This window comes from Haplochromis burtoni, unplaced genomic scaffold (genome assembly GCF_018398535.1).
Source record: "Haplochromis burtoni strain Fernald_Lab_line unplaced genomic scaffold, NCSU_Asbu1 Contig_183, whole genome shotgun sequence".
NCBI lineage: Eukaryota > Metazoa > Chordata > Actinopteri > Cichliformes > Cichlidae > Haplochromis > Haplochromis burtoni.
In genome coordinates this window covers 817410-832373 of record NW_024582544.1, presented here as the reverse complement: position 1 = coordinate 832373, position 14964 = coordinate 817410, and the positions used below count along the sequence as shown (strand labels likewise).

Genomic DNA, 14964 nt, shown 5'->3' with positions numbered 1-14964 from the left:
CACTGTAGTGGCTATATTAATTTCTTAAAGTTCTCTCTTTCTCTTATATTTTATATAACCACACTACGGATGGACAAAGCGCCTGTTTTTGTAAATATGTAAGAAAAATTGTGTCTGTTTCTGTTCTGTCCCCTGTGTACTGTTTGTTGTATGTGTGTCTTTCTGGCTGCTGTTACAACCAAATTTCCCCTTGTGGGACAATTAAAGGATTATTCTATTCTATTCTATTCTACACGTTGTCGTTAGCAACAGCGACGGCAAAACCATCGCGTGTCTGCTTGTTTATTTAGAGGTCTTATATCGGGATATGAGATTTTGGTCATATCGCACAGCCCCAGAAAGAAGCAACATACGCTCAAATACTCAGGCACTGACTCCCCATGTGTTTGACAATCTGTGGAATAATCTTCAACAGGGCTGAAGGTAGTGGTAATACAACAGCGCTAGAGCAGGGCGATATGGCCAAAAATATTTATCACGATATATATTTGAAAATTTGCGATAACGATATAACCGACGATATAATTGATGCGAGACAAAATACAACTCCACAACATTACTAGCGCAAAAAGACAACCTTCCATTTATTTTCACTTAAACAAGAAGCTGGTTTTTATGTACATTAAAGCTTTATAAAAATGTAACAGTGCAAATGCAAATTCCTTGCTGAAAGTTTAACCAAAAGGCATTTCCAGTAGAAATGGGCTGACATATCCTGAGCATAACCATGTATAATATCCACTGAAGTTAAAAAGAGGTGCTTTGCAACATTAAACTGCAGTGTGCAGTACGTATTTTTCGGACCATAAGGTGCACGGGATTATAAGGCACATTAAGCGAAACAAAGCAGTCAGATAAATCAAACTTTATTAAACTCATTCTTCTTGCTTCCTCCACTTCTGTACCATTGATTCATTAATGTTGAATTCTCTGGCAGCTGCTCTATTCCCATGTTGTTGCAGTATATTAATGACTAACCTCGTATTGTGGATGGATTATCTCAGTTGTTCTCCTGACTGAAGTTTGGTCCGTTTACAGCATCCTGCCATGCGATTGCATTTGTCTCTAACCATGAAGAACCTTCACGTTAACTTTTATAAGTGGAAAAGTGTTAGTGTTCGTCCTCCAGCTTCACTGTTTATGTTATGCTAACATAGCTGTGTCGCTAGCGATCACGTAGCACATCATTATATACCAGCTAGCCCAACTTCAGTAACCCTACAAACGTCACTGCTGTTTAGTTTCCTGTCTTCATTTATGTTGGAAGTGATAGCAGAGCTGTACGTTTGATTTTTTTCAGAAATCTCTCAGTCAGAACATGCATATATCATGCTTAGGTAACTAGCGAAACTAGCGAGCTAACTTCCGCTAGCTTCCTGCTAACTTCTAACTCCGTTAAATGTAATAACTTTTGTTTTCATGGATGCCTGGAAGTTAAACTTTATAGTTACACCTGGTAAAGCAGCAATGCTGATCGTTTTATTAAAGATGAAAGAATTTAGACAGTTTTTAACTCTACAGTGATGCTGCAGTGTTGTTTGACCTGAAGCATACGGAGTTTAGGACCCAGATTACTCCCAGATTTAAGAGCATCTTAGTCCGACAATAACAACGACGGCCGCTTGCATGTTCTGCAAAAAAATGTGCTTTGTTGTGTATCTGACGGACAAACACCAAACCAGTTCCACATCACGGAAGTTGCACCATTTTTACAAACCAATTCTGGTTCATCTGTTTCACTCAACAATCGGCCATGTGCGGATATGAAAACAAAGGCACTGCGCATGCGCGTTTTACTCCCATTCTATCGCGATATTTCATTTTCCTATCGTTGCCTAACATTATACCGGTATTACCGTGAACGGTATAATATGGCCCAGCCCTAAGCGCTGACGATATAAAATTGCATTTACTGTGAGACTGGTGATTACTCTGAACCATACCTAATTATAACAGTTGTGGGGTAATTGTACACCCCCACATCAGAAAACCTTCAATAATATGAAATTTGATACCTTATAGAATTTGTTAATATGGGCCAGAAAGGCAGAAATCTTTTCCTTAAAAATTATGAACTTTGACACATAGTCAGCCCGGGCTGCATGTTTGACATGGATTCTCTAGAGTCTCTATATTCGCTGATGATCCAGGACTTTGTATTTGTAAACATTCTGCTCTGTTTTATTTCGTTTTCTTCATATGAACAATATTGAAATGTCTTTTCTCTTTTTGTCTGCAGTCACCCATGGCTGCATCGTGTCAACAATCAAACTCTTCCTACCTGATGGGATGGAGGCACGCCGACGAAGCGAGTAAGCACCACTCACATTGATCCATGGAGATTTGTTTATGTAGTAATAACAGACGATATTTTAACAAAGTTTTCTACAGTTTCTACACTACACATTCTTCTGAAAAATTGGGATTTATTGCTGCTCATTAAAGCAACAGTATACCGATACAGACTTAACCAGACGATTTAATGGTTGTCTGGTTAAGGTTAAATGCTTACACACATATACACACACGCGCACACACACGCGCACACACACGCGCACACACACGCGCACACCCAATTTCTGCTTGTGTAGTGATGTGATTATTATCAGTCTAGTTGAGGATGAGGGCAGTTAATGAGCTGAGGATAAGGGTCTGCGAGTGTGTGTTAATAATTCTGGCCTGTGTAATAACCTTTTGAATAAACTGTTCATTTGAGTTTTAGGGTCCCCCCCCACCCATTTTTCTTATTGACTCATACTGAGTGTTTACATGTATCTTTGCCTTTCTTTGTGTGTGTTTGTGTTAAATGGGCTGTAGCTGACCAGCCGCTGACCCAGCATGGAACTTCCTACTGTACTCAGAGTCCCACTTGCGTGTCTGTGTGTTTGTAATTGGCTGGACGTGTGCATTAGTGTTACTGGGGCTCAGTGCTGTGTTGGGCAGTGCCATATGCTGCCATGCTGCTCAGCTTCCAGTCTGGTAAACCCATCAGCCACGCTGACCGGAGTCTTGGGTCTGGTTTGTTCATGCTGTCTGTGCTAGAAAACAAAAAGCTGGGTTGCAAAACTAAAGGACACCAAGAATTAGTTGTTAACGGTATGAAAACATTCACAAATAATTCAAACAAGCCCAATCTAATGATCGACTATTGTTCCTAAAAATGTGTGTGTTTGAGATCTATTTGTAACTGTTAATCACGTTCTTCAGGAATCAAACTGTATTTTACATGTTGCTAAAATGTGCGGCACTTTCATGTTGTCACACGTGCGGGACTTTAAGATTAGTTTGCCAAGTCTAGCTAATGTTAGCAGTGCTAGCACTTCCTTCCACACAGAGGACCGGAAAACACTGCTGTGGTCCAAGTGGTTTTATTTCAGTTTGCTCTGACACTGAACTTCTTGTCACTGAAAGAGAGGGGCTCCTACCTTGTGCCATGTGGCTGCATAACATGTCACCTCTGGTAGTTAACTGGTTTTCTACTTAGTATAATATGAATATTTTGTTTAAGCAACCACGTAGCATTACTACTGACAACTACTGAAATCAACAATGTTTAAATCTCTAGATGACAGGCCACACACTTCTCTAATGAATAAAGCTGAGGTCTTGGGATGCATTTAGAGCTTACTTTGACTGTTTATCCAAATTTGGACATTGTGTGATACATTTTTCCCAACCTGGAAAGACTGCTTTTCATTTACAACTGCTTTTTGTCACAAACAAAGCTTCACGAAGTGAAGATTCTGATGCACAACTAGGAAGTGAAATCAATAAGAATTGGAATATAAAAATAACCTGGATGGAATAATCCATTAAGACATTTGTGAGACATCAGATATTAGTTACCAGGATTCTGATTTGAAATTATGAGTAATTTTGCTTTTTGAACAAGTGATCATCAGTCACTTTCTGGTTTCTAGTATGTCTTTGCACAGGAACAAAATAATTTCAGTCTCTGTAATTTTTTCCCTTGTCTCTCTGTCACGGCAAATGTGTGGTATTTTAGTGGTCAGTTGTGATGAATTGTTACGACCCCCTCTGCTAGGCGGCAGGAGGGGAGTAACATACACAAGCCCCCACACGAAAACTGAGTAAAATAAAAAGGCCGTAACAGAATTGTCCTGGTTTATTTTCAGATGTGCAGGTTTGGATTGTAGTTCAGCACAGGTTTAAGAAGTCCATCAATTAACACCAACGTAGTATTTTATCCACATGGTCAATAATGCATGAAAGTGAATGGTGCTTACCTGAGATCTAAAGAAGCGTCCAACATGTTCTGTGGGGAAACGACTGTAGTCTCTAGTTTGACCTTTGACCTTCAGCATCTGTTATGATATTCCCAATATATGGGAATATTACGGGAACAATTACGGCATTTTTTGTCTGTTTGTTGTGTTGGTTTTTGTTTTTTGCCCTTTATCACAGTTCCTCTCCCCCGCTGTTTTTCTTTCCCTACCTCTCTTTCTCTCTCCCTTTTCTTTCCCCCAGTCATGTCTGTCCCATGTGTAGCAAGTGAAAATAAAATAAACAATAAAAGCAAAGGTGAATCAAATAGACCAATACGGCAAGGCCGGGATTGTCCATTTGGCAAAGTAAATCCGTTGGGCATCTTTCTTTGCCTTTAGACAATAATTCTGATGGCAAAAGAACCAAACGGGACAGGCAGGAAAGAAAACAAAAACAAAACAAACATCATAGACTTACAGAGCAATGATGCTACCTTCTGTCTCAGGACCACATTTGACATTTTTTACCTCCAACAGGTCAAATTTCACTTTTTAAAAAAAATTTTTTTTTTTAACCATTTTGCTTTAATCAAACAGCTCTTCTTATTTAACTAACAGTTGGACTCTGTCTCTAGAGTGCTGCTGAAGGGGACCGATGTCAGAAGATTTATTAATAGCTGAAGAATGTCTCAGCTCCCTGGTATTAGAATTAGCTTTCTGGAGATCTGCCTACAGCTTTATAAAGATGGTTACTGTGTTCGCAATTTTACATTAAACCAAAGCTGAAAACTTTGATAGTGACAAATGTCCACAAGAAAGAAATTAATCAAATGGAAAGAAGGCAAATTACACTTTTTATATAGCAGCACGTTTAGAACTAAATTTCATTTAAAAAACCCAAAGACCAAAGAAAATGCACAGAAGACGAAAAACGACAGTTTCATAACAATAACTATGCTTCAATTTTATTTTATGAACATCTTTATCTATATAATGAACTCCACTCTCCTTATAACCCTTTAAAGATACTCCCCAAACTGAACCATTTTCAGATTTACATCTTTATTTAATATCCCCTTTCTCCACATTGATACTGCATTTCTAATTTCAAACAACCACTAAATAAACATTATTAAAAATTATTTAGTAATGTGAAAACTTTGTTTACATAATCTGTGCTAGACTTTTCCCACAGTGATGTCAATTAGTGTTGTTGACAAATAAAGTAGTTTTGATAACTGACAATGTCATTATTATATAATATAAAACATATGAGGCACAGGACTGGACTTTATGCTTCCCCATAAGTATTTTTCAGCAGTATCCATTTCCACATACTGATAACTATTTAGCCGTCATCTCTTACCCTAAATATTTTCTCTATAATATTAAATGCTTTTTATAGATCAATGAAAATGTATTGAGTTTTAATGCTGTTTGATGCTCAGAAGTCTCCATAAAGTCCTCTGAATGGCACAGCTCCCTGCAGCCTCTTCAATTATAGTTCATGTAAAATAGGAGGTAACAACGTGGGAGTCTTTCCCTATTATTCGGTCTTCCATCTAATCTAAAACACCTGTTGTGACCTCACTGGATGACTTGTGGCCAGAAATGTTTGTAAGTGAGGATCAGCAGTTTTCCGCCTTTGTGAAGTCATTTTTTCCCACAATATTGTTTATGTGGTGAGACAAAGAAAAACACATACAGATCCAAAGAATAAATTCGAGCAAGTTGTGTGTTAGTATTCCTGCATTGCTCTGTTGAACTACTTCTTTAAAATAATGAAAGTTAATTTTATAAGGTAAACATTGAGCTATGAATTATTAAAGTCTGGCCTGTGCATGAGTCTCGTGTCATTGTTTTGATCACAACAATAGTACTTCTTTGTCTCCCCTATCAGTCTGTTACTGCTGTCCGTATTTCCGTAAAACACTCACGCATACTTGTGGTCATGTGGTTAATGGGGGTGTTTCATTTTCAGATTCACTGCTCTTCCAGCCAGGTGAGCAGGACAATAAAATGTCAGCTCAAAAATAGGTTGGGATTAAAGATGATAAATCAGTTGCCAAGTGATTTATCCAGGCTACCTTTGACCTCCCACAAGATGATAAAGGTAGTGAAGAGTCATAGTTGCAGCAGAGAGGAGTGTTTCCTCACAGTGAGTGCCAGGAGGGGTGGAGCTACAGTACCTTGCACAAGTTAAAGGAAGAAACTCAGCTGTTTGTTCAGAGGGGAGGAGCGGAGAGACGAAGAAAGCAAGTTAGTCTTAGACTTCATGCGCTCCGTGGAAAAGTAGAGAAGAATCAGCTGCTTCCTCTGAAACCAGAAGAGAAATGAAGTAAAAGTTAGAAGCTGTGGAGGGGGGCAGGCATTTCTCAGAATAGTCAGGGTGAGGTATTAGCTGAAAGGTGAACTTTGGCCTGTGACAAATCACTACCTGACGTACGAGGAGAATACCTCCCAGGTAAGGTCTTTGAGGTCCAGAATTTCAGGCAGGTTTCTGGGCAACACTGGTCGGACTGTTTTCATGCTTTTGATATTTACAGAGCTTTAAAGTCAAATAGTACCATGACCTAAAGTTTGTGTCTAAACAACAGTGTGTCGCTGCAGCTGCTGATTGTATCTGTTCAGTGTTTCTCATTGAATTTCTGTATGTGGTGGTGACAGGGGAAGTGGCTCTCTGTGTCACCGTTCGACCAACCTGTGCTTTCTTTTATAAATTAATGAATAATAGTTTATATTGTTTGTGACAGTTATTAATTAGATGCATCTTTGATTTCTCAGCTTGTAGACAGACTTCAGATCCACCATCTTGGTCTGCGGGTAGCATTGTTTTGTGTTGTTTTGTTAATGACCTCAGCGCACATGAGCCAGTTCTCCACTTGATGCTGGTTGTGGTTGGGATAGGCAGCAAGGACAAGAAATACAGTTACCAGCTGCAGTTTAAGGTGATGAAGGTGGAGCCCTTCCGAATACATATTATACCTGGGAACCACAGGCATTTAAAGTCTGTGTGTGTAAAAAGTAATTGGTGGAAACTAAAACTAGCTTTGCAAAATATTAAAATTCAGTGAAGTCATTGCTGTTCCTGGTGTGTGGATGCCAGCATTGTTACAGAGTACTGGAACTGAAGTATTTTCTAGATGTTGTTAGTTTTAGTTCCATATTAACTCGCATAGGAATGTTTGCTCTATAAATTTTAACACATGTGCAGCAAGACTTGTTGATTAAACTCTGGTCATTTTTTTTAAAAGACCGCTCAGGCTGTGGTTAAATGGATACTGAATGTTTGTGTGCAGTATTTTTATTTGTTTTACCACTCGAGATGAAATTGGACTATATGTTGCCAACAAAACTAAAATGAAATAAAGCTGGAAATCTAAAAAGGGACCTGATTGGTTGTTTGTACAGGTCACTGTTGGGTTTCTTAAAGCTGATGTGGCAGCTGTGTAGAGAGCTGCTTTATACTTTTTTTATTCTTGGCATTTTACATTATCGCTTCAGAAACAACCTGCTCATTATCAAAAGTGTAATCTCTAAGGTTAATCTCCTGATGCTGTCCTCCTGATCTGGAATCCTTTTAAGCCCGTTGGAGGCCCAGAGTTTAAATTTATTGCCTTCACTTCCTGCGGTGAAATGCTGGTTAGGGGGACTGTATTGAGGCCAGGGGTTTAGTATTTTTTAAATACTTTCCTGACTTTTTTTATGGTTAAAAAAAGAAAAAAAGAAAAAGGGATTACCACTCCAATGTTTTTTTTTTCGTTTTTTTTTTCTCTTCACTGACAGTGGAAATACATGGGTCTTGGAAGCTTTACACCAGTGATACATATCAAAAGGCCAGTGCAACAGAGATGAAGAGCAATATCAAACCTATTAGAGGTGGAAGAGAAATGTGCTGTCTGTACAATACATTTTTTTCTGTCACTAGGGATGAGTATCGAAAACCGGTTCTTGCTGAGAACCGGTTCCCACTGTTTCAATTCCTTGGAATTGTTTGCCATTTTTGCAAACGATTCCCTTATCGATTCCAGTCGTCCCAAATGACGTCATCACGTTGCGGAGCGTCATTTACCTGGCAGGAAACACGGCGGCTCAAAAGTTTGATTATACTTTACGAGAACTGATGACAACAGGGCAACTTGCAAGTAGACATTTCATTTAAGGGAGGAAACACTACGAATATGCAAAAGCATTTGCTCACAAAACATGTGATAACCTTAAATAAATGTCGTGTTTTTAATTCCGCTTCGGACTCGTGAATCTCAACCCAGCAGCAGCGGTAACGTTTGCACGTCCTCTCCCGTTAATGCGGCAGGTAAATGATCAACTAACAGTGCATATTATGTTAGCGCGATCTGCCTTATTACAAACCCTGCCATTACTGTGCATTTAGGTGACCATGATGAGAGAGACAGAGTCTGGCTGGCTCAGATGCTGGCAGTTCTCGCTGCAGTCCGGTAGCGTCTCCTTTCAGGCCAGGATAGACGAATGTCACCGAGCAGTGACTAAGTTTGTGGTAAAAGGCTTGCACCCATTTACCACAGCAAATGCCCCCGATTTTCGGTAAGTGAATGTGTTTAATTGTAGGCAGGGACATTACTGGATATTCTGTAATTGCTACAGAATAATTTATGTTATACTTTGTTATTGCTACAGAAGAATATTTATTTTATTATTTTACATTTACAAATTATTTTTTTCCTGGCGACCCTGTGACACCCCATTGAAGAGCCGTAGGCTGGATCTCTTAAGATCTCACTGTTGGGTTTGTAAGGCCATGTTACTCCTAAATTTCTATCTTGTTCAAAGAAACAAAGTTCTAAGCTAATCGACCTTAGTGTTCTCCTTTTTTAAAAAGAATCGATAAAGAATCGAATCGTTAAACAGAATCGAAAATGGAATCGGAATCGTGAAAATCTTATCAATACCCATCCCTATCTATCACTGAACCAAAGAAATCCACCTATCAACTATTTTGTCTTATAACCTTTTATGTGAATTGTTCCATCACATCTATGATAAGACTTGAGATAATCGTGGACGGATCCATCCCACTGATTGGCCCAAGTGAGCCGAGGATGGTTTTGAGTTTTTGGTCAAGATAAAATGTCAGTTTTGTTATCCTGCAGCTGACTTCTTTATCTAGATAACATTTCGTAATGTTCAGTTCAAACTCTTGTGTCAGACCTCTCTATCCTATTTACTCCCACTTTGAGAATGTTATTAACTGGTGTTATTAACTGTTTTTAAACGTACAATTGTGTTGCTGCCGAATGTCTAATCAATGGATCCACCTCTAGTTTCACCTTAAATAAATTCAAATAAATCTACAAACAAATCTACAAAATCCCCTTTAAAAGAAAAAAGGTGAACAAAAGATTGAGTTTTCAATAAAAGACTATGCTTCAAATTGCAAGGACTGTTTTTATAGTATAATAAAATAGCACAATATTGACGAGAACATAAAGAAACAAAAGAAAAGAAGGAATCAATGAATCAGGCTTTTACGCTTCCTTTTTTCTTTGTAAAAAAAAAAAGTGTCCCACTAATAAATTAATTGTTAAAACTTTGATGTAAAAGCAGTCTTTTGATCCAGAATTTCCCTCAACCATGTTTGTTTTTTTTGTGTGTGTGTGTGTTTTTTTTTTTTAAATAGTCTGTGCTGCAGACACATTTTAGTAAGTAATAGATGACCATGTAGAGCTATGTTTGTGACAGAATGAAGTGTTCTCCCGCACTGTTTTAAAAACATGTGAGTATGCTGCAGATGGAAACTACTGGCAGCCTTTTGCTGGACTGCATGCAAAACACTCAGCCTTTTTGTTTTCCTGTTGCTCTGCTCTGCACTTTGTGTGTCCGTGTAGGCAGACTTGATGTTCTTGTGAGCCACAGTTGAAGATCTGTGAAATTAGATCATGTGATGGCGTAGATATTGTTCCATCTTTTTAAAAATGTGTTGCTTTGGAGCCATGCTGGTCTGGTCTGTGCAGGCAGTATTCGATGACTGGAAATGAGTAATTTTCTTGATGCAGTCAGAATCTGCTGTAAACAACTGCTGCAGAGCCTCTTGAATCCCCTGAACCAGCCTCTGATCCTTCCTTATCTTTGTACAATCAATTTTTGTCCTGCATGTTTACTGTACTTTTTTTTATTTGCTTATTAAGAGAAGGCATAATTGCTTAATCAGATTGTGATTAAGATATTTGTCTAAATACTGTATTTTTACTGTTCAGTCATGCTCTTTTTTTTATAATTGTTTTTACGTTATTGATAATATTTAGTTTAATGAGCTATTCGACTTTCAGTTGTGTTGTTTTTGTTATGAGTTATTTGCTTTAGCTGCTGTGACATAATAATTTCCTAACTTTCTTGGATAAATAAAGTAAATTACATGAAATACAATTAAAAGAAAAAAACAATACCAATGAAAGAAGAAAAGTTTAAAGTAATTGTTTTTCCTGGCATTGAGTGGATAGCAATCTTTTCTTGTTCTTTCTGGTAACTTGATAAATAAAATGCCTTCAAGCTGAAGTAAATGTACCCCAATTATCCAAATTAATGGAATCAGTTAAATAGATGTGTTTTTATTAGTTGGAGAGACACATTGTAACAGCAAACTTAACTGTGATGATGTTAACTCCTTCCCCCAATGAAGATGACATTTACTCTTAATGATGAGTTTTGACCTCTCAGTATATATCAATAAAGACATGGTTTGACGACCATTAGAAAAGTTTCTCCATTTTTCCAAGGGTAGCTGCACAGCCAGAGACCACCCTTTATTAACTTCTGATGTAGTCATTTTGTTTTGTAAGCAGGCCTGAAATATGACAAACTCCTCAGTTTAACTTTACTTGAGTTTAACTTGCCTTTATTGTAGGAACTTGAATAGAAAAATGTTAAATCACACCTGAGAAAACAGGTGTCTGCTCACCTTTAAAGGCTTAATCTGCTAGCATGATGTAGCTGAATGACAACAAACAGCCTATTAGCAAATGATTCAAGGTCTATTTATGTTGCCATAAACAGACCTGTATAACAGGAATTCCCATATTTATTTTTATATTTAAATTTCTTGCAAAACATGCCCAAAATATCCCCTGATACATAACATATTCTTCTCTGTAAAACAAGCAGGGGAACAAGTAAAAACTGTAGTAAAGTTTGGTATGTGAACTCTCATTAAAAAAGGCTTTTTGGTCATGAATTGGCAAAAGAGAAAATGTACAAAAAATGTAAGTGCCAAAACTGCAAGCAGTGCAGTTTAATGACCTGAAGGTGTAGTTTCTTTAAAGGACAGTTATCTTGGCTTATTTACGTGTTTGTTTGTTTTTTGTTTTGTTTTTTTTTAAACATTTTTGGTACCTGGATCAGGGTTTCAAATGGTCAAAATGAAGAAGATGGATTATAACGTTCTGTTGTATCTAAGAAACCTCATTGTCTTCACTGTACACAAGCCATTAATCCAAACCTACAAACTATCACAAAAACCCATATTTCTGTTATGTATGGGTAAAGAGAGAGGCAAAAGGCTAATAATAATAATAATGGATTGGATTTATATAGCGCTTTTCAAGGCACCCAAAGCGCTTTACAATCCACTATTCATTCACTCTCACATTCACACACTGGTGGAGGCAGCTACAGTTGTAGCCACAGCTGCCCTGGGGCAGACTGACAGAAGCGAGGCTGCCATATCGCGCCATCGGCCCCTCTGGCCAACACCAGTAGGCAAGTAGGGTAAAGTGTCTTGCCCAAGGACACAACGACCAGGACAGAGAGCCCGGGGATCGAACCGGCGACCTTCCGGTTACAGATGCGATTCCCAACCCCCTGAGCCACGGTCGCCCCAATCATTAGCATGAGCAGTGCTGATGTGAAGATGGTATCTGAATACTAGAACTGCTGCCAGCTGTTATGCACAGAAATGTGACAGCACTGTGACTGAATGAATGCAGCAGGAACAAATTGTTGGAACAACACAGTGAAGAAGAATCATCATCCCTTCAGGACAAGAGTCCTCTGGAAGTGCCAGTGCCCAGCGTACAAGTGTTACAATGCTTATTTGCTGGTATCCAGTTAAAAATATGACTAGGAGATTTTAACAAGATAAGAGGAAACATGGAATACTGTATGAAAGACTAAAATATCTAATGTTATGACATATTTAGGAGGATTGCAGTTTTTCCATTTCTTCTTGCTGGGTGTCATGTGATCAGCAGGCAGATATGAAAACGCCCAACTCAACACAAAGTACTGGGTGTTTACTGTGATTGACGATGTGGCTCTGTGGAAGCTGTTTGCTCTAATCTCTGCAGAGAACCTGCTCTGCTGGTCCTAAATGTACAAAAATCCTTTTAAATCACTGCCTTAACCTTTTAAAGTGCTTTTAATTATTTTTCTGACCTGCAGTTTTGGCCTTATGTACAAACTGAGGTTAATGAAAGTGCTTTTCTCAACCCATCTATTTATTCACTGCAGATTTCTGGTCGTGTTTTGTCATCTCATTAGTTTGTGAGGTACTGCCATCCAGAAGAAAGTTGCCTAAAAATAGTGAAGATAAAACTGTTGGCTTTTATTTTTGTTGTAAGACAGCAGTGGTCTGTGGCTAAACCATTCCCTTGTTCATGGTTGTTTTGTGGCTTCTTCAGTGCACCTGTTGTTACTTTGAGTTGCACCTAACTGATAAAATCGATGTACAATAGTTTCTGCATCTTCATTCTTCTGAGCAGAATTTTACATGCAGCTCAGTAACCAAGCAAATTTGAGTTGGAGTTATAAGTATGTTCAGCTGAAGTGTGTGCTGCAATCCTTTTTATAAGAGGAAATGTATTGAAGTCCAGCTTGTTCTTGTCTCCTATAGAAAAACAACCAATTATTGATTTTTAAAATGTGTTTTTGTCATGAGAATTCATGCGACCCGTGAGTTTTTTGTTAAAGGAGCTGCTGCGTTCTACATTTCTGCAGGGAGTAGTGACACATTAACAGTGTTGAGTTATTTTTTTGCCCAGAGTTGAATTTACCTTCCTGAACTGTGACTGTTTCTACGTAATCTCCACACTGTCTCTCAAGCAAACCTGCATGACCTTGCTGTGCTGTAAGATTACAGTACTTTGGGTAAACACTGCACAAAATGACAGAGGCCCTGTTTCTGCGGGGCAGCAACTGAAGGTTTCACACTGTGGTTTTGGTTTAGATTTATTCTTCATTCAGCTCCTGTCAAAACTACTGTGTTTTTTAATTAATGCAACACAGAGAGCAGTGGAAGCGACTCACAGTGACTGTACTATATTATTATGCATGGTTTGACCTAAGGAAATGGAAAAATGTGATCCTGTGGAGCAGTGCAGTGTTAAAACAAGTGACCTACAAATTTATTGCACTGGTTTGTGATTTTTAAAATGAATGCATTCATCTTCTGACTGCTATGTCCTGCTGTGTCCTACATATCTTTACAATATGAATCCCACAGTTTACTGAAAAATTCAGTTATAATAACAAAGTTAAATCCATGGTATTACAAGAAAAGTGATGCTGTTAAAGAATAATTTAAATGGAAAGCTATAGAAGATGGTGGCCACTGTCTCTAAAGAGCCAACCAATAGCCAAAACAGGAAACGGATGAGCCAATCATTTGTTGCGCTTATGCATATGCAACAGAAGATGTTCATGACAGTTTCCACTGTATGGATGGTATGTCTACATGCTATTGTGGCTAATATGGTAATTGGTTAGTACAAGTGAATGGTTTTTATATCCTAGTGACCATTAAAAGTGCAGATACATATTTGACTTTGTGTACCTACCTAAGCAGACACAATACAATGATTGTTGCTTGAGGAGACTGTATCAGGATATTCATGAGCCTGAGCTTTTGGTTCACAGGGATCATGTGTGTTCAAAATTCTTGAGCCATCCTTTATTTCTTTATAGAAAGGCTTAAGGGGAGAAAAGGTTGAAGTATGCCAAATTGCATAAGAACTGGACTGAAAATTAGTGGCAGCAGTCTTATGGGCCTGTTGCAATACCATCTTAAAAGCTTCTGATTGGTAACAGCTTCATTTTTCAGCATGGCAGTGATCCCAAACACTGCCAATGCAGTAAAAGCATCACCTGAGTGGAAAAATGCACAGCTGAACACCATCAGTCATGGATTGACCTCCCCAGAGAACTGGACCTCAGCATTATTGAAGCATTGTGGGATCATCCTGACAGAACAGAACAAATGGCAGGCATCTGTTTTTCCTTTATTTTTGCACTTGATCATTTACTGCAAATGTGCCCATTTCCCATTTTCTAGCAAAATGTAAAGAAATGATTGGCTTAAGACTGGTGCACAGTACTGTAGATGACTTTATTTGAAACGTTGGCCATGTTTGATATGAACATCTACCACTGCAACTATACATGACAGGAAATAAGGAAATGGATAGTAGATGCACTCTAAACTGTTATTATGTTTGCCTGCTCTAATTTCTGTTTATTTCTTAAAGAAAATTAGATTTTCTGAATTCATCTCATTGAAAGTACATAAATTTTAGCTTAAATTTTTACCTGTAGCTAATGTTACAACTGATAGCAGTATAACCTTAACAAAACTGTATAGTCAACTACATGGTTGATTTACAGGGTCTGACTGAAAATGTTTAATTTCCAGGCCTACTTGAAGACTTTGTTTGTTTGGTTTGTTTGTTTGTTTTCATCAGACAGTGATCTTTTTTTGGAACCTTGCAAACTG

General features: G+C 38.2%; 1 protein-coding gene across 9 annotated transcripts in view; it reads left to right on the top strand.

The window, feature by feature from the left end:
* Window positions 1–14964, top strand: part of slmapa (sarcolemma associated protein a) — a 78815-nt gene that overhangs the window by 28612 nt on the left and 35239 nt on the right. For 8 of the 9 annotated variants that reach the window (XM_042225821.1, XM_042225819.1, XM_042225820.1 and 5 more), the window contains exon 3: window positions 2240–2312. In XM_042225821.1, the coding sequence (XP_042081755.1) occupies window positions 2240–2312 (73 nt within the window). Of the gene's footprint in view, window positions 1–2239; window positions 2313–4614; window positions 6691–14964 lie in introns of those variants that run through there. The other variant, XM_005938864.3, reaches the window with a different exon arrangement.